The following is a 17,943-nucleotide window of genomic DNA, read 5'->3' on the forward strand; positions in this document are numbered from 1 at the left end:
GCCCTTCAATGTATTTTATTTGGTTCCCACAGTGATTTCATTATTATATTGAATTTGTCGCCAATATTTTATAGTGGGTGGTTTCACATGCAGGTCTGCATTTCTAATTTCTCTTGAAAAACAAGCCGGGTGCAGTGGTTCACGTCTGTAGTCCCAGCACTTTGGGAGGCCGAGGTGGGGATTGCGTGAGGCCGTGAGTTCGAGACCAGCCTGGGCAACATAGCAAGACCACATCCCTACAAAAACTAAAAAAATAAAAAAGAAAGAAAAGCGGGACCTGTGCTCTGGCTGACACTGACTGACTACATGCAGGGTTCCACAGTCCCCGCCCTGACGACACTGGCCCACTAGGATGCCCGCAGGCCCCTGTGAGCATTTCTCCGGCACTTGCTTCCTCACTGCCGTGTAACTTTGCCACTCAGAATGGGCCACCAGCGAGGGAAAGCAAGTCACGTGCGAGGAGTCATGGGAGGTGATGCCACCTCTGGCTTGGTGGTGGGGAGGGAAGGAAGCCTCACGGGGATTCAGAGCAAAGTAATGTCTGCTGTGGCCCTACTATGTGCTGGCACTGAGCTGGGTGCTTTGATACAGAGAAGCACATCTATTTTTCTTAACTGAACTCTAAGGTAAGTTCAACAGTGACCTCATTTTCTACTGAAGGAAACTGAGGCTCTGTGAGGCTGAGCGACTTGCTGAAGTCACACGGCCAGGATGGAGAAGATCTGCAATGCCAACTTCTCAGCAAAGTCCACGCCACCTGCTGAAGAAAGGTGTGTACAACGGCCCCTGGAGAAGGAGCACAGGGCAGACAGGGTGGGGGCTCTGAGGGCAGAAGCGGGCTGGAGGCCAAGACAGACAGGAACGGGGACATCCCAAAGGATGAGCCTGGAGATAGTGTGGCACAAGGCAGGTGGCCCCCACCCCATCCCCAGAGGGCATAACCCCCTGAGGGCCGTGCCTAGTGGCAGAGACAGACAATTGAGAGAAATAAAAATATATGATTCAGGCAGCTGTCATGCTGGGAGAAAAACGAAGTGGGGCAAGGGGACAGAAGGCGGTATTTCAAACTAGGGAATCAGGGAAGGTCTCTCTGTGGAGGGGACATTGGAGCAGAGAGCTGGCAGAAGAAAGGAAATGAGTCGCGGGGTATCTGGAGGAAACAAGGAATGAGTTGTGGGATATCCGGAGAAAGTAAGGAAAGCAGTTGTGCAGTATCTGGAGGAAGCGTGTTCCAGGCAGAGGGAACAGCAGAGGCGAAGGCTCAGAGACAGGACTGTGTGGGGTGTCTGAGGAACAGGAAGGGTGGCAGAGTGGCTGGGGTGATGTGAGCAAGGAAAGGAGATCAGGAATGTGGAAGCTGGGTGGGCAGATCGTTAAGGCAATGGCAGAGACTGTGAATTTATGACACGGACCCCTGACACTCCCATGGCTTTCTGACGGCCATTAAGCTCTACAGCCGTCCAGGCTCCCAGGGTTAGGCCACTTGTGCCTTAGCCGTGGGGGGTGTTGGCTGCCGTCTGCTGAGCCCTCTCTGGGAACTGCTCTTAGCGGAAGGCAGCTGCTTGACCAGGGCCACGCCCAGCCCCAAGGGGCAACCCACATTCAATCACTGATAGATATGGGTCCCTCTGCCTCAGTTTGGACTGATGCTGAGGGCCCCGGCTCCCAAGCTCCCAGGGGACCAGCTGAGGCCTCTGTCATGACTGTATAGCAGCTCAGCCCCTCCCCTGCCCAACCCTGCTTCCCTCACTCCCTCCTAGACTGACCCCAATAAGTCATCTGCTCACACACCTCTACCTCGCAGCCTGTTTCCTTGGAAACCAGCTCTAAGACAGACCTGCAAGTGGCTTTCACATTTATTAGCCTTCACCTGACCCTCATCATCACCCTGGGCTGCAAGCAGGCCAGAAGTCAGCCCCATTTTATAATTAAGGAAACTGAGGCTCAGAGACAGAAGGGGAATTGCCTTCAGCAAGCCCGCCACAGAGGGGGCTTAAATTCCAGGGCCTCCAATGTCAAATTCATTACTTTTGTTCAGTCAATCCTATACTTACTGAGTTTCTACTAATCGTGGGACTGTGCAAAATAGAGAACAGGGCACAGTCCCCATCAGCAAATAGGTCTGAGCCTAGCGTGGGAGAAGCATGTCCAGAGGCACCCGGGTGACCGCAGACCTTGGATGGCCTGAGTGTAGAGTGGGAAGTGGGGCTGTGATGGTTAATCTTGTGTGTCACCTCGACTGGGCTAAGGGATGCCCAGATGGCTGGTTAAACATCATTTCCGGGTGTATCTGTGAGGGTGTTTCTGAAAGAGATTAGCATTTGAATCTGCAGACTGAGTAGACCATCCTCACCCGTGTGGGTAGGTACCATCTGATCTGTTGGGGGCCTCAACAGAACAAGAAGGCAGAGGAAGGGTGCATTCGCTCTCTCTCTTGAGCGGGGACATCCACCTTCTCCTGCCCTCGGACATAGACTCCCCCTGCACCTGCAACCGGTTCTCGGCCCTGGGGACTTGGACTAGAACTTATACTATCGGCTCGCCTGGTTCTCAGGCCTTTGGGTTTGGACGGGAGCTAGAACACCAGCTGTCCTGGGCCTCCAGCTTACGGATGGTGGATTGTGGGATGTCTCGGTCTCCATCTCACATGAGCCAGTCCCTTGTAGTAAATCTCCCCTGTATATCTATATATAGCCCGTTGCTTCTGCTTCTCTGGAGAACCCTGACTAATGCAGGGGCCTGTGGGCCCAGGTAGGGAGTCCAGTATGGAGAAACCTTCTAGGGCTCTAAGCAAGGAGGCATGTGGTCAAACTGGGGTTGTATAAAGGTCACTCTAGCAGTACATTGAGAATAGACCGGAACAGTGAGAAGGCTGGGGCTGAGGTCCTCCCTGGAGGACGTCACAGCCACCGTCCAATGGACGGAGGCAGGCGGCCTGCACCGCGGCATGGGAGTGTTACAGAGGAAGCAGAGGGGGGAAGAGGCATCCAGGAGCAAGAAAAAGCCGGACACAGAGGGGCTGGGTGTGGGGTAGGAACCAGGCCCTTCTCTTGCCCCTGTCGTGTCCCAGTGTGGCATCTTGGCTGTCCGAGGGCAGACGATGAGTTTGGGGACCTTAGGCTGTCCTGGAGGAGCTGGTGGGCAGGCACAGCAGCCCTGGAGCTCTGGAGAGAGGCCGGGGAAGAAAGGTGGGCCCAGAGCCAAGGTCATCGACTGGGGGAAGGAGACATCTGCGTGGACAAAGCCACCAGGGACACAGGTAGGAAATTGGCTACATTCAGGGCTTAGGTGTGTTTTCTTGGCCTTCCCAGAGTTTGTTTTTAACGAGTAGTAAATACCAATATCCCCAAGGCATTTCCACAGTCTGGGTTCCAACACTACACACATGGACCCCCAGTTCCAGGGACCCTCACAGCCCACAGGACATTCCATCCATGGGTCCTGCCACAATTTTACTGTCCCTTACCTGCCACGGTTCACTGCCTTCTGCTCCTGGCTCAAATTCTGTGGTCCCGTCTGCCTTGACGCCCCCCCGCGCCACATCACACGCTCTTGCTAAACCACAAACCTGGCTAGATCCGAGGGCCCCACCCACCCCACGCCTGCACCCACGCAGCGGGATAAAGCGAGAGAAAACACACAACCTTGCTGACTGGTCTCTCTGTCACTCCAATGGAAGCCCAGCGATGCTTCTGCAGACCCTTCAGCATCTCACTGTCCTGGGAGTTCTCACACCTTCTCTCCCCAAACCGCCAGCACCCCCTTCCCCAAAGTCACTGTCAACTGCTGACCTTGAGAAAGCAGAACTAGGCACAAGAGGACTCCCAAGGCACCCCCGCCATGTGTGCCGTCCATCCGGGTGGGTGCTGCCAGCGCCCTTCTCTCCTGCGCCTGGCTGGGCTCTCGGCTCAGGCCAGCCCCTCCCGCCTGCCTTCCTGCCCCCTCAGTTCCCTCCTCTAGACTGGATCGTTCACATCCGGGGCTGTAAACATTTCTGCAAAGGGCCAGCCAGTTAACATTCTAGGCTGTGTGAGCCACGCGATCTCCGCCACAATACTCAACTCTGCTGTGGTAGCCGTAGACAGTCGGGAAACAAATCAGTGTGGCCGTGTTCCTGTAAAACCATATTTACATAAACAGGCTGCCCCAACAGAGTAGGGTTTAGCTGCAGTTTGCCCACATTCATGGAATCATTATGCAAATCTGCTGTTGTTCCTCCCATCATAAAAAAGAGAAAGAAAAATCCTCTCCTGATTCTGTTTAGCTCTTTCCCTAGTAAAACTCCTGGATGACAGCTGTTTACCTTTGCCTCCACTGCTCTCCTCTCTCCTGGACTGCTCCTGTATGGCTCTTACCCCTGTCCCCACCGCCAGGGGTTCTCGATGTCACCGATGAGCTCCATGTTGCCAAGTCCAGGGGACGGTCCTCCTGCCTCATCTCTGCCTGTCAGCAGCATTTGCTCACTCCTCCTCCCCCTCCTTCTCCTTCCTCCTCCCCCTCCTTCCTCCTCCTCCTTCTCCTCCTCCTCCTCTTCTTCCTCCTCCTTCTCCAAATGCTTCCTGCACTTGGCTCCCAGACATTGCACTCTCCTGGTCTCCCTTCTGCCACCTGGCTGTTCCCTCTCAGTCTCTTTTGCTGGCTCCTTCTTACCAACTTGAGGTCTAACCACTGGAGGCCACAGGGCCCACACCCAGAGTCCCACTCCTTCTCTGGACACTGGCTCCTGGAGGACCTCACCTGGCCCGACAGCTTCAAAGCGTCTGTGTGTGACGATGCACCCTTTGCGCTCCAACCTGGCCCTCCCTCCAAAACTCCAGGCGCACACATCCACTGTCAGCCCGGCGTGGCCATCCACAGGCATCTCCAAACCAGCTCAGCTCCCGACAGTCTGTCCCCACTCCCCAGACCTGCCCCTGCCACCAGCCTCCTCATCACAGAGCAACCTGCCAGTTGCTCAAAACCTCCCAATTCTCATCGATGTCTCTTTCTCTCTCAGCCCATGTCCATTCCATCAGCAACTCCTGTTCACCTTCCAGACACATCCAAGATCTGATCCCTTCTCCCCACCTCTCCCACTACCACCTGGTCCAAGCATCGTCATCTCTGGCCTGATTACGGCTATAACCATCTAACGCATCACCTGCTTGTGCCCTCGCTGCTAAAGACTGTCCTCAACACGGCAGCCAGGCTGATCACACAGGCCTCTGGTGCTCCTGCACACACCCGGCTTCCTCCTGCCTCAGGGCCTTTGCACTGGCTGGGCTCTCTGCCCAGGTTGTTCTTCTCCCAGCTACACCTGACACACTCTTAGTGAGGCCTTCCTTGCCTCCTGCACCCCCCTCAATATAATTCTTCCCCCTGACCCCCCATTTTATTTCCTCCTTAGGATTTTGGGGGGCTTATTTATCTTGCTCACTGTCCCCCTCCACCATAGCAGGTAAGTCCCACAAGGACATAGATACTCTGTTCTGTTTTATTCACTGTATCTCAACAGGGCCTGGCACGTGGGAGGCACTCGACAGATACTGGTTGTTTAGTAATCAGGAGATTTCCCATCAAGTTCTGATTTCTGGTCTCTCTTTCACAATCGGAGGGTCTGGCAACACCGGGCATAGTACGACAGGTGGTGGGACGCAATGCTTGCCCCTTTTAGATGGGCATGGGCTGTGCAGGTCACCAAGGTACTCTCTCCCCACAGCCAGCTTCTTTGGCTATGTAGGCCACCAGCCTGGCCCCTTAGGCATCTGAGTTTGAGACCCCTGGTAAGAAATCCCTGGGCTGAGGCCCTAGGGGGGACCCTCAGCCACCTTGGGCAGAGAAGCCTTCCTGCTTTGCCCCTGCTGGCAGCCTGGGCCTCCCGGAATGCCCTGTGTGGCCAGCACTGAAACATCACCCGCCCGATCTCGCAGCTATTAAAATGCCTGTATCAGTATCAAAGGGAAAATGCCAGCCGGCTACTCACTCCCCCCAGAGAACGTGGCTCCAGCCGGGCCTTGGATTTAGGGGCCACTCCCTCCCCATCCCTCAACCTCAGGGCTCCTAAAGGGCCCCAGCTCAACCTGGGCCTCTGTGATATGTGGCTCGGGTCCAAGTCGCAGTGTGGAGAACAAGCCCAGAGAGGGGCCAGGTGAGCTCTTCCCGGGACAGCTGTCACCGTGAGCCTGGCACCTCCCCTCAGGGGGAATCTGCAAAATGGGGATACACCCCCACCTGCAGCTTCCTGAGTGCTGATGGGGAGACTGAATGAGATAACGCAGAGGAACGTGCCTGGGCAACCATGAAGCACTTAGTCATTTTGGGTCGAATAATTAAACAAGAGTTAATAATAATAGCTACACATATTGAGCGCTATATACCAGGCCCTTTAGGTATAAAATGGTATTTAATAATTGATTTTTGATATTATTAGTGTATGACTCCTATTAGAACCACCTGCCCTGGGAGGTTGGCATAGGACTGGCTTGGCATAGACGTTCCCCAGACTCCAATGACGCATCCACCGTATGTGGAGCTTGCGGTGTTGATATATCATATCGTATCATATCAGCTTGAGCTACACTTGGGGGTGCCTGGGCATTGGGGTGTAGCCTTAACTCTCCCACCTGTTAAGCAAAGGGTATAATTCCTCTGGATCTTGACTTTCTCATCCACAAAATGGGGATAATGTCAGCTGCCCCCTAGACTACACAGGGCTGCAGGAAGCATAAAACGAGATGAGACCGGAAAACAGAGACGTCCAGACATGAAGAAGGGTGAGCACCTGCTTTGCCAGTTTGTTTTGCTTGGTGGCCATGTGAAGGCCACTTCTTTCCTGAGCTAGTGCCAGCCAGGCCTGCCTCTCCCACCTGCTACAGTGATGCTGGCCTGGCCTCCACTGCCCTGGCCTCGTGGCGTGCACCACTGTGACAAGTGGTCAAGTTTCCTGCACTTGCCGTGCGCCTCCCCCTCCTGGGAAAGGCAGAGCCCCTCTTCCCACAAGAGGGAGGGTGCGTGAGGGTCCTGCCTGCAGCCCTGCCTTTTGACCCTGAGAACTAGAAGTTAAAAGAAGAGGCGGTGCCTGTCCCAGTGACCTCAGCAGCAAAGCTGCGGCACCTGTGCCAGTGCTCTGATGACAATGCCTGGCACAGAGCAGGGGCTTGATCCCGTCTACTGGAGCCCTTTTGATCATCCTGCAGCCTCACTGCTGCTGGGCTTGCTGCCCCGACGGAGACCGACGGAGACCGAGCTGGCCCTTGGAGGGCAGGGGCGTGGGGCTGGTGTCTTGATCCACACTCGAACCACATAACTTACTCTTAAGCCTGCCCTCTGGGACTCATCCTTGTGGTGCCAGGAGGAGGTGGGCTCGGGGCTGGGCTTTGGCAGAGTGTGGGTAGATTGGATAGATGGAGATGGGGAGGGCATTGCAGTAAGGAGCAAAGGCACAGAGGCAGAACCACATCCCAGGGATGGCAGGAGAGGGCTGGCCCCACAGAAGGGGGTTGCTAAAGGGACGGGCCCATGGGTGACCACAGGCCCAGGGCACAGGCAGCTCGGGCAGGGGAAGCCAAAGAGGAGCAGCTCCAGACATCCAACCCACACCCAGCAGCGCTGGACTTGCCGGGGCTGCTGCAGGGCCCGTGTGCTGGGGGCTGGGGGGAGGCTGCCGGGGGTGCCCAAGGAGCTGTCTTCTCCCTCCCGCTGCAGCTCTCTTTGTGTAACGGACTTGGCGCCTGATCACAGGCTCCCAGGGCCATGAAACAGGGGCCTGAGGGTCCTCCGGATGTCACAGGCTGCCTCTGCCTCCCTCTGCCTCCCTATTTCACCAGAACCACAGACAGATGTGGCCTCAGGCTCTGTGGTTCAGAAAAAGTCGGGGAGAGGAGGCTCACGCCCCTGCCTGAGCTTTCCAGCCTTCATATGAGGAAGTCCTTCCTTCCAGCTAACCCAGGGCCCTGCTGCTGTCTCAGCGAAGTCAAGGAGTGGAGCCCCAGAACTACTGTATGGGTGGGAGCCAGGTGGGCAAGGGGCCCAGGACCACAAGGGTCTCAGGAGGTCAGGGGTCATCTCTGGGCCTGGTACAGGGTGATGCAGGGGCCCCCTACCACAGGAAGGGGAGGAGTTGAGGCTAAGAGTCCTGGGGTGAATGTTGGGAGCCTCCTCCCTCTTTTCCTCCCTTTCACAAATGGGTATTGAACACCTACTATGTGCCAGAGATATGCAAAGTGCTGGGGACATACTTTTGAGCGAAGCAGACACGCCTACCCTTGTCTGCAAACCACACACATCGACATGAAGCAGCCACGGTCATCAGGCCTGTGGCCGAGAGGAACAAGGTGCCGAGAGCCAGTCATGGGCACCGACGAGTCTGGCCCATCACAGGGAAGTGACAGGTGAGCTGAGATCTGAGCACCGGCACCAGCTAAGCAGGTCACTAACTAACTGGGCCTAGGGAAGCCGCTAGAAGCTAACATGATAACGTGCTTCTTAGGAACCAAGCAAGCATCTAGCATATATTAATTCATTGAGTGCTCACAGCAACTCATTTCATGAGCAAGGAAACTAGAACAGAAATAGACAAAGTAACATGTAAGACGGCCCCATCCAGGAGGGACAGAGGCAGAATTGAACCCAAAAAGCCATGCTTAGAGCCCACACTCCCCACTCTATGCCTGCCAGAGGTAGATCTTGGCTCTTTCAACGAGATGGGACTATTACTAGAGTACCAAGCCCTGCTCAAACACTTGACCTTTTACCTTTCTTAATCCAAAAATAGCCCCCATAAGGGGGAGATACTCCTGTTAGCATCATCTCCGTTTTACAGAGATCCAACCCAAGACACAGAGAGGTTGTACAACTTGTCCAAGGTTGCACAGCCAGTAATTAGCAGAGCTGGTCCCACAGTCTGCTTTTAGCCCGAGTTAGGGGGACAGCTCGGGCAGGGAAGGGTGGGCAGTGATGGAGAGGACCGGACCGGTCTGTGGAGGCTGAGAAGGCGTGGGCAGTGGGCCAGGGTGGGTGTGGCTGCCGGTGGATTGACAGATGAAGGATTGCTAGGGGAGGACTGGACTTCCTGCTCAGTTTAGACGCGGTGAGTTTGAGGTGCTTTTGAGACATGCTGGAGATGTGGATTAGTAGCTATAGAGATGGGTCTGAAGCTCCAAAAAGATGAACAACACATGCAATATTAAGAGCCACAGCTATCCCACCATGGAACAATCAGCTGCATAAGGTAGTGAGCTCCCTGTCACTGTAGGTGTGTGAGCCTGAGGACCAGGGCTGCGGTGGGAAATTCCTGGTGCAGCACATATCTTACAAAGGCCCTTCCTGATTCTATGGAGTGGGGAGAGGCTGGAGGTGGCAGGATCACCCTCTGATCTCCCATGTCACGGAGCCTCCCCCAGCTCAAGGAAACCTTAAGTGCCAGTGCAGGGGGAGGTGGATAAAGGCTGGAAGAGCCCCCACTAATGCCTCTTTAACCCAGACCCCCTTCTGCATCCCTGCCCCCAGAGGTCACCCTCCCTGGCCTGCCCGATGGGCCACCTTTGTCAGAGCGTGGCCTGGTGCAGAAGAGGTGCCTTCACAGGGGCAGCTGTAGCTCGCAGATGGCTGTGGGTGCAAAGTCTCGGGGTGGCAGAAGCCCAGGCCCTGAGCAACCCTCTGGGAGCAGCAAGGCCTCCCTGCTGCAGCCTAAAGAGCCGGGGAGGGGCAGGCAGGGAGGGGCCGGGGCAGTGGAAGTGCAAAGCGGCTGAGGAGGCAGAGGCCCAGCCCATGTGGGGCTTCAGGAAGCCCACAGTAGCCTCCAGGCGGGGAGACAGGGGCCCAGTGTCCCCCTCAAAGGCCGTGCAAGCCTCTCAGGCAGGCAGTTCCGCCCGATTGTGCTCTTTGAAGGACCAGGCGAGTATCCGCTGCCAGCAGCCCGTCCCACCCTTTCGGCCACCAGCCACCACTGAGAGTGGCTCTGCAAGGAGGCTGCACCCAGGACGTGGGAATGGCAGGGGGCGTCAGCGGGAAAGTGCTGCTGGGCCTGCTGCCCAGACGACTCCCAAGAGAGCCGGGACCCCAGGCTGCCCCAGCCTCCCTAGACCTGGGCCTCAGTTTCCCCTGGAGTAACCTGCTGCTCGCTGCCCTCATTTACTGAGGGCTCCACAAGCTTCTTCCTGGAGGGGCAGAATCCAACTAAAAGAGGTAGGGGAAGGATTTCTGAGACTTCTCTGAAGCCCTTCTCTGGGATGGCAAACCCCTAGTTGATTTCATCTTTTGGAAAACAACAGCGAAAACCCCACTGCTCACTCTTCTTTAAACCTCCTGGCCTTTCAGACTGCTTAGTGCACAGTGGGACTTCCATGCATCTCACTGTGACCCTCCTCACTGCCCCCTCGGCCCCTCAGCACTGCCTGGGACCCAGCACAGGGGGTCTGGGTTTCATTACACAGGAGGCTCCAGACACCAGGCCACACATAACCTCTCTTTCTCAGGGCTTGGCAGCCCCGGCTGCAGTCACCGTGGGGCTGTGGGACAGACCCTTCCCATGAGGTCCACATCCAGCTATTGGGAGGGAGGCCAGCCTTGGCGTGTTGTAAAAGCTCCCCGGGCGATTCTAATGCAGCCAGCCTTTAGGACACGCAGATAAGATGAGGAGGAGGGGAGGGTAACTTTAAAATGTTCAATTACTTCAGAACTTGTGCGTCTATCTTGCTTTAAAAGGGGGCATTCATACAGCTGATATAGACAGACAGACAGACAGACAGATGTTATACAGCAAGTTAGAAGGAGGCAGGGAGAGGCAGAGTGACCAAACAGACCTGGATCAAGGCTTGTACAGAAACTTCTGCCACTGGCTGAATCCCGGATCTGCTGCTAAGCTTCGTAGCGGCCAGTTCAGAGTCCAAGAGACAAGAACAAACCATCCCTCCTGGGAAGCCAAAGCATTCTAGAAGCCAAGGCCGGACAAGGACTCTCCTGCGGGTCCTCATCACCAAGGCCTGATATACTTAGCGACACCCGCAGTGTCATTCTCACAGCAAAGATGGTAACGGGGGCCTAATGTCAAGTGAGTTCAGTAAATGCTGCCTATGGGAGCCGAAACGAACCGGTCCCCAGTCCCTGGCTGGTTGGACTGGCCTCAGCCGAGTCAGAGGGACATGGTACTTCACAGACACAGGTACATCCTAGTGGCTGAGAATGCCATTTCTGGAGCCACACTGCCTGGGTTCAAGGCCTGGCTCTGCCACTCACTTGCTGTGTTATCTTGGGAGTTACTTAACCTCTCTGAGCGTCCATTTTCTTTTCTGCAGGAAGGGAATAGTAAAAATAGTAACCACTTCATAGGATTATTGTGAGGATTTAGTGAATCAATACATGTAAGCTCTTAGTACAGTACCTGGCACATAGTAAGTACTCAATAAACATTAGCTATTAATAAAAGCTGTAGACACAGTGCAGCCCCATCTCTTCTCCGCCGATGAGAGAGGTGGCAATGATTACAGATGCCATTAACCGAACGATTCCATTTGGTCCCACAGTAACCCTGTGGGGAGGATGTTGTCATCTCCATTTTTCAGATCAGGATGCTAAGGCTCAAGTCATACAACTAGTTCGTGGCAGAGGTCCACGTGACACCTGCCAGGCAGCCTGGGCAGGTGAAGATGAAGTCCCTGACCTTGGGCGCAGAGGGTGAGAGGGGACGGGTGCCCCTGGCTGCCCTGTCCAGGTGGGAACACATCACACTGAGCGCTCCCCGCTCTCCCAGCCAGGACCGGGCACGCAGCCCAGACTTGTGAGGAGTCGATCATTTCATCCTCTGCTGGGTGACAGGAAACACCCCTTCCACAGAGCACCCCTGAGCAAACGCTGATCTGGGGTTGGGGATGTCGGGGGCACAGCTGACTGAGACGTCTTCCCTAGCCTCCAGCAGGGGGACCTTAAATCAACAACTAATTGGTGAGGGCTGCCTACTATGTGCAAAGTCCTGGGCTAGACTCAGTAAGGGACCCAGACTTTGAGCCTCTGTCCCTGTCATCAGGTTGTGTATGATGAGATGGGTTGTGTATGATGAGATGCACGGTGTGGTGGAGGCTGAGCCTCAGATGGCAAATAGATTTTTATCTTGTGCACTGACTCTGATGGACTGGGAGTGGCAGCCACTGGTGCACTGTGTTGAGAAGGATTCTGAGGCCGATCTTGGCTCCCCAGGAAAGAGCATGTTGAGTGATGAGTAATGTCTGCCAGGGTTGGGGAGAAGGGAAGCCAACAACACATGCTATGTCTATTTTCCTTCTCTGAGCTAAAGGTCTGGCATGACCAGGAAGAGCTGCAGGAAGTCAGGGCAGGGAGAGAGTCCATACCGGTTGGGGTGGTTGGAGGCAGCTTTCCAGAGGGCACCAGAGGCAGGTCTAGAATGATTAGGAAGAGGGGGGAAGGGCGTCGTTCTGGGAGTGGTCAAATTGTGAAACTATGCTTAAGGCAGATGGAATTTTGTTTCAGATGCTTTTGTTTTATTTCCCCCCATCACCCTCCTGGGAGGGTTGGCTACTTCATGAGGTCCTCCGTGTGGTTTGGCGCTACCTGCTAGTTTTCAGGCCTTTGCAGAGGCTGCGGAGCTCTCACGACTCTCCCTGACTTAATCTTTGGTGAGACTCCTCTGTACTCTAACACACAAAACAATCTGGAGTCATGAAGGAGCCTTTATCCTGAGTTCCTGAGCGCCGGCACTCCCTAGTCAGTGGTAGCTTCCTGGAGCCCCGTGTTGAAAAGGATTCTGAGGCCGTGTGGAAGCTCAGGGGGAAGGAGTGTGCCAACTGGTGAACACAGGCTGCCGTGGGCCCTGGAGCGGGAGCAGAGCACACGCACCCGGGTACCGGCCACCGCTGACCTGGTGAACTGTGTAGAAAGGAGAAGGGCTGGCGTGGAGGAGAGATGCCTGCTGGGGACTGGCCCTACCCCTGGCTCCTTGATACCAGCTTGTTTAGTACTTGGACCCATTTCCCCCTCTGTAGAGAGAGGGGACTGGACTTTACTCACTTCATGAAAGGAGGAATAGATTTAGGATTGAGACGGCGAGAAAACCCAGATCCAGGCCTGCCCATCTACTGAGGGCCGGGTCTACACAGGACACTCCACACAGGCTGCCCACCCTGCCATACATATACCTCCCCTTTAAGAGCCTGCCCCCCTCCTCCTCCCCACATTCAATCCTAGGGGACCCCACCCAGAGCCCCAGTCTTTCAGCCACTGTTTTCATCTCTCCCCTAAATGCCTCCCCAATAAGCGTCCCCATATCCACCCTACAAATGTGAGCCCCTCCTATTACAATTATTATTGGGAGGGATGAGGGCGTCTGCCTGGGGTTCCTCAATATTTTAGCCTGGAAGTTTCAACCACTTCTTCTCCCAGGGGATTCCCTGACAGCCAGAGGAATGAATATCAGACAGTGGGATGTAGGTAGTGACATCAGTCTTCTCATCTGTAAAATGGGGTAATGGGAGTGTCAATCCCTTAGGGAAGTTGTGAGGACTGAAAGAGATACACTGGGAACACGCACGACAGTGGCCCTGGTGAGCACCCGGTACACACAGCGGCTGCTGTTATTACTGTTAGGGAAGAGGAGTCTGCCTGGCCCCCCTCAAGGTTCACCTTGAAGGTGGCTCTGAGACCCTCCTCTACTCCCTGCTGGGCCTACGAAATGGATTTGGCTCTTTTAATTCCACCCCCTTCTTTCACTGCACACCCGCTGCCTAGTCCTAGGTGTCATCTGATTTTCTCCGTTTGGGACATTCCAGTCTCTTTCTTCACAGCAAGCAAATCAAATAACAGGCAGCTGGAGTGCTCGTTAAGGGTCCCAGACCAGGAGAGGGGCGCTGATGGGGGAAGAGTTGGGGCCTGAGGTCTGGAAACCACACTCCTGGTTCCCCACGGAGCCGCTCCCCGCAGCCATGCTCCACCCCTCCCAGTGGCCCGGCCCCCTCGGGTCTGCTGTGGCTCTCTGCATCCCAGGCCTCCTCCCCTACTGGGTCCCTCCCTGCCAGCTCCCTCTCCTTCTGCCTCACAGATACACGTCTCTGCCCCCGGCACGCTGCTGTCCCCATCGGGTGTGCCCTGGGTTCCTGCCCCAAAACCATCGCACGGGCTGTGTGCCTCACCAGGACTGCCCTGCCCACTGCCCTTCCTCCATCCTTCAGGAAGTGGCCCAGGCCTACAGGCACTAAGGCGTGCCTGCCTCAGGTCCCTAGGAGCCCTCCCTGGGCACTCATTTGGTCCCAAGCATGGCCTTCTGTGGTGGCATCTTTTAGTGCAGTCTTCCACCTGCCATCTCTGGAGGGTCTTGCAGCAATCCCTGGAGGGAGGCAGGGCCTGGATTTTCCAGAAGAGGAACCTGAAGTGCAGAGGGGTGACGTGGCTCGCCTAATGACACACGACTGGCAAAGACCCAGGGACCTGTGGGCCCTTTAGGGCAGGGACCCTCTGCACATCACTCCCCAGGATTGTTCTGTAACAGAACCATTTCCTCCCTCTCTTCTCTCTGACTTGTCTCCCTGGGACTCTCTGCCCTCCAGCTCTCTGCCTCACCCCTTCCTCTCCTTTGCCCTTTACTCAGACCTGGGAGAACACACCTGGGAAAGGAAAGGCCCAGGGTCGGTCCCCTCAAGTTGCTCTGGGGACACCTCTGCAGGCCCGGAAGCTGCTCCTAGAACAGCACTGTCCAACAGAACTTTCTCTATCTGCACTCTCAGTAAACGTTTCCCAAATGAATGAATGAGAATGGACAAAAAAATGGTGGCAGGACACAGTGGAAAGAGTGTGGCAGGAGTGTCAGGAGGCTGAAGCTCTAGTCCTGGATCTCGTCATGTGGCTCTGGACAACCTACTGCCCTTTTCTGGGCCTCAGTTTCCCCATCTATAAAATGAGGGTCAGTTCAGATGATCTCTGGGGTGACTTTCAGCTCTGGCAGGTGAGAAGTCGAGAAGTCAGGGTAAGCATGAAGCTGTAGTTTGGAGAGGAGGAATCAGCATGTCAGATAAAAAGTCCCCAGGCCCTAAGCGCATGCCACTGCATATGGCTAAGTCTTAAGCAGAGGCAGCAAGGATCTGGGAAAGGTCTGGGGCAGGGCCTGGCTAGCAAGAGGGTCTGGGAAGGGGAGAGGGTGGAGAGAGGGACTGAGTTAAACCCCCAGGGTTAGATGCTTGTCTCCAAGCACTCTATGTCCTGACACCCTCTTCACTGCCCAGCCAGTCCCATCTGCCTGCTCAGGCCTCCCGCAAAGGCTGCCAACTCATGTTCCCTGAGCCCAGAGGGACTGTAGGTGGCCTGACGGAGCCCTCTGGATTCCCTGGGGCCTGGTGGGGCGTGGGAATGAGCTGACTGCAGCAGTCATGGGTGCACCACTGGCACCAGTAACCTGCCCCTTGACCGCCCTCTCGCTTTGGCTCTGCGATCTCCCTCTCCCTGACCCCCCTGGAGAACTGCTCTGGCAGGTGCCAGCCTCCGCCTGGCAGAGGCACCTGGGAGAAGCCTGGCTGTAGGAAACCAGCACATCCTGTCAAAATGGCCACAGTCCCCACCACAGTTAGAGCTAGGCGCTAATGTTTGCCATCTTCACCACCATTTTGCAAGCTCAGAGGGGTTGGAGTATTTGTCCCAGATTGCACAGCTTCCAAGTAGGGGATAAAAACCCAGGACTGCTGGACTCCACCACCCTGGTCTTCACTGTTCCACACCACCTCCAACTAAGTAAGAAACCTTCTCCCATTTCTTCCCCGTGGAAACCTTGCATGGCCAGCCTGCTGCAGGAGCTCTTCCCAGACTGCTGCAGCGCTCACCTGCCTGTCCCCCTTCACCAGGGCCCTGGATCCCCTGTGCTTTCCAGATTCCCATACGTCACCAGGCCTCACCCTCTCAAGACCCAATCTCTCCTCTGGTGGCACAAGTAGGCCGCATGTCCCTCCTTCCTGGGGAGGGTGCAGTCTTTTGGTGTACTCCCAAGATTGCCATGGCGAAGAGAGACACTAGTAGCTTTTAATCCACTTGGGATCAAGAAAACTTTGACAACAGGAGAAAGCTCAGCACCCTTTTTCCAGAAAAATACACAGAAAAAAAATGTTGTGGACATTCCAGAGGCCCCTGCATAAGAAACCTGGTTTAGGAACAAGGTATGGGCTAATTCGTGCCCAAGAACAGCAGAGCCAGGTGACCCACACTCGGGCCCGGGTGGCCTGGGGCAGTGAGCAGGGACCAGGGCATCATGGCCTGCAAGGACTGTCCCCTGCGGTCCCTGCAGACCCTTGGATGACTCACTCCTTCACTCCCTCACTCCCAACGTGCCAGTAAAAGTCAGGCACCGACCCTCAAGGGGTGGAGGTGGAGGGCCACGAGGGCTCAGTAAGCCTTGGCCGGGGCCGCCAGGCACGCTTCCAGCCGCGTGGGCGCGGGGCGGCTCTCACACCACCGGAGAAGAAGTGGAGCTCGCCCGCCTCCGCGCGCCCCTGCGCCCTGCCTTCCTCCACCTGCCCCGCACGCCCAGGGCGCTCCCAGCGTTGGACTCCTGGGGCGCCAGCCCAGGGCAGGAGCCACCAGGTCGTCCGGATCCCTGGCCAGGCAGCGTCCGTGCGTGCCCCCGACCCCTTCCGCAGACGACTCGCGCGAGCTCGGGGCGCACCACTTCGCACAGAGAGCGAGCGCCCGCGGGCACGGGCTGGCGAAGAGTCTGGAGGCTGCGCGAGGGGGCGCCGCGGGGAGGGATAAAAGCCAGCAACAAAGAGCACAGACCTCGTCCAGCAGTTGGTTGACTCGTCCCAAAATAGCCGTCTCCATTTGCTGCTCCCCGCGCTCCGCTTCCAGGCGCAGCACCCTGGCCTGCAGCTCCGCCGTCCGAAAGTGGGCGAGCAGGCTGAGCGCCAGCGAGCAGAGGGCCAGCGCCAGCAGCCCGCACGACCCCGGGCTTGGCAGCCGCGCGCAGCGCTCCGCCCGCGCCGCAGCCAGCGCCTCCGTCCCCGGCGCGCCCAGCTCCCCAGGGCCGCGGGCACCGGCGGCTGCCGCTTTGTGGGCGCGCTCCTCTGCCATCCCCTCTCGTCTTGAGAACCAATAAATAAATAAATAGAATAAATAAAGGCCAGAGCCTCTGCCAAAAGGCGCGATCCAAACTGCGGAGCAGGGGGAAAGGGCTTGAGTCGCTGGAAACGTCCCTTTCCTTTGCTCCCGGCAAAGAGGACAGAAAAATTAGCAGCAGGAAGGGAAATGCCGAAAAACACAGCCAGCGGTAATCGGGGTACACCAAGGTGAGAAAAAAGTTATTTCGAAGAACGTTCCAAGTCCAGGAAAGTTAGGGGAATCTGGTCGGGTTTCCTTCTCTCCGCCCCGTCTTTCCCTTCGAGTATCTGCAGAGCAGTTGGTGCCGTGCTGTCGGTCCTTCTGAGTGTCTCGCCTTTCCTGGGCGAGCCAGTTTCAGTCCCCGGGCGAAGGGGCGCACATGGAGGGCCCCATGGGCAGAGGTGGGTCGTGGCCGCTGCCGAGGAGCGCTGGGGCCGATTCCGGCGCCTCTGTAACTTGACACACTGGCTGTGGCTGCACGGATCGGATGAGCAATCCGTGCTACTTCCCAAACTAATCTCTCCCGCCCCCCTCCCTCCTTCTCCTCCCCACTCCTCCTCCACCTCCTGCAGGGCAGACGGCTTGGATTTGTTTATTTATGCAAACTCGCCCGGGGTGGGGGGCGTGGTGTGCCGTCCCGCTGCCCCAGCCCGCCGGCCCGGGAGCCCCTCTCCCGCGCTCCCCGTCCTCTTTGAAGTGACACTCCGGGTTATTTATAGGCAGGAAGGGGGTGTGGAGTGGAGCTGGGGCTACACTTCTCTCCCTTTCTCCGGATTCACGCCGAGGGCACGTTTGGCCTTGCGCGGAGGCCAGAGGGCCAGGCACCACTCCACTTTGCTTTCTGACAAGTTGGCAAAGCCTTTGAGACCCTCCAGGAACTCG

The 17,943-nt window shown here is 56.4% G+C and overlaps 1 protein-coding gene across 9 annotated transcripts in view; it reads right to left on the reverse strand.

Annotated features, from left to right (window-relative positions):
- The window catches only part of COL13A1 (collagen type XIII alpha 1 chain), a 145,962-nt gene extending 128,412 nt beyond the window's left edge, over window positions 1–17,550 (reverse strand). For all 9 annotated transcript variants that reach the window (XM_069460892.1, XM_069460889.1, XM_069460891.1 and 6 more), the window contains exon 1: window positions 16,741–17,550. In XM_069460892.1, coding sequence (XP_069316993.1) covers window positions 16,741–17,034 — 294 coding nt within the window. In that variant the 5' untranslated portion in view covers window positions 17,035–17,550. The remainder of the gene's footprint in view (window positions 1–16,740) is intronic.
- Between the last annotated feature and the right edge of the window lie 393 nt (window positions 17,551–17,943).

This window comes from Eulemur rufifrons, chromosome 28 (genome assembly GCF_041146395.1).
Source record: "Eulemur rufifrons isolate Redbay chromosome 28, OSU_ERuf_1, whole genome shotgun sequence".
NCBI lineage: Eukaryota > Metazoa > Chordata > Mammalia > Primates > Lemuridae > Eulemur > Eulemur rufifrons.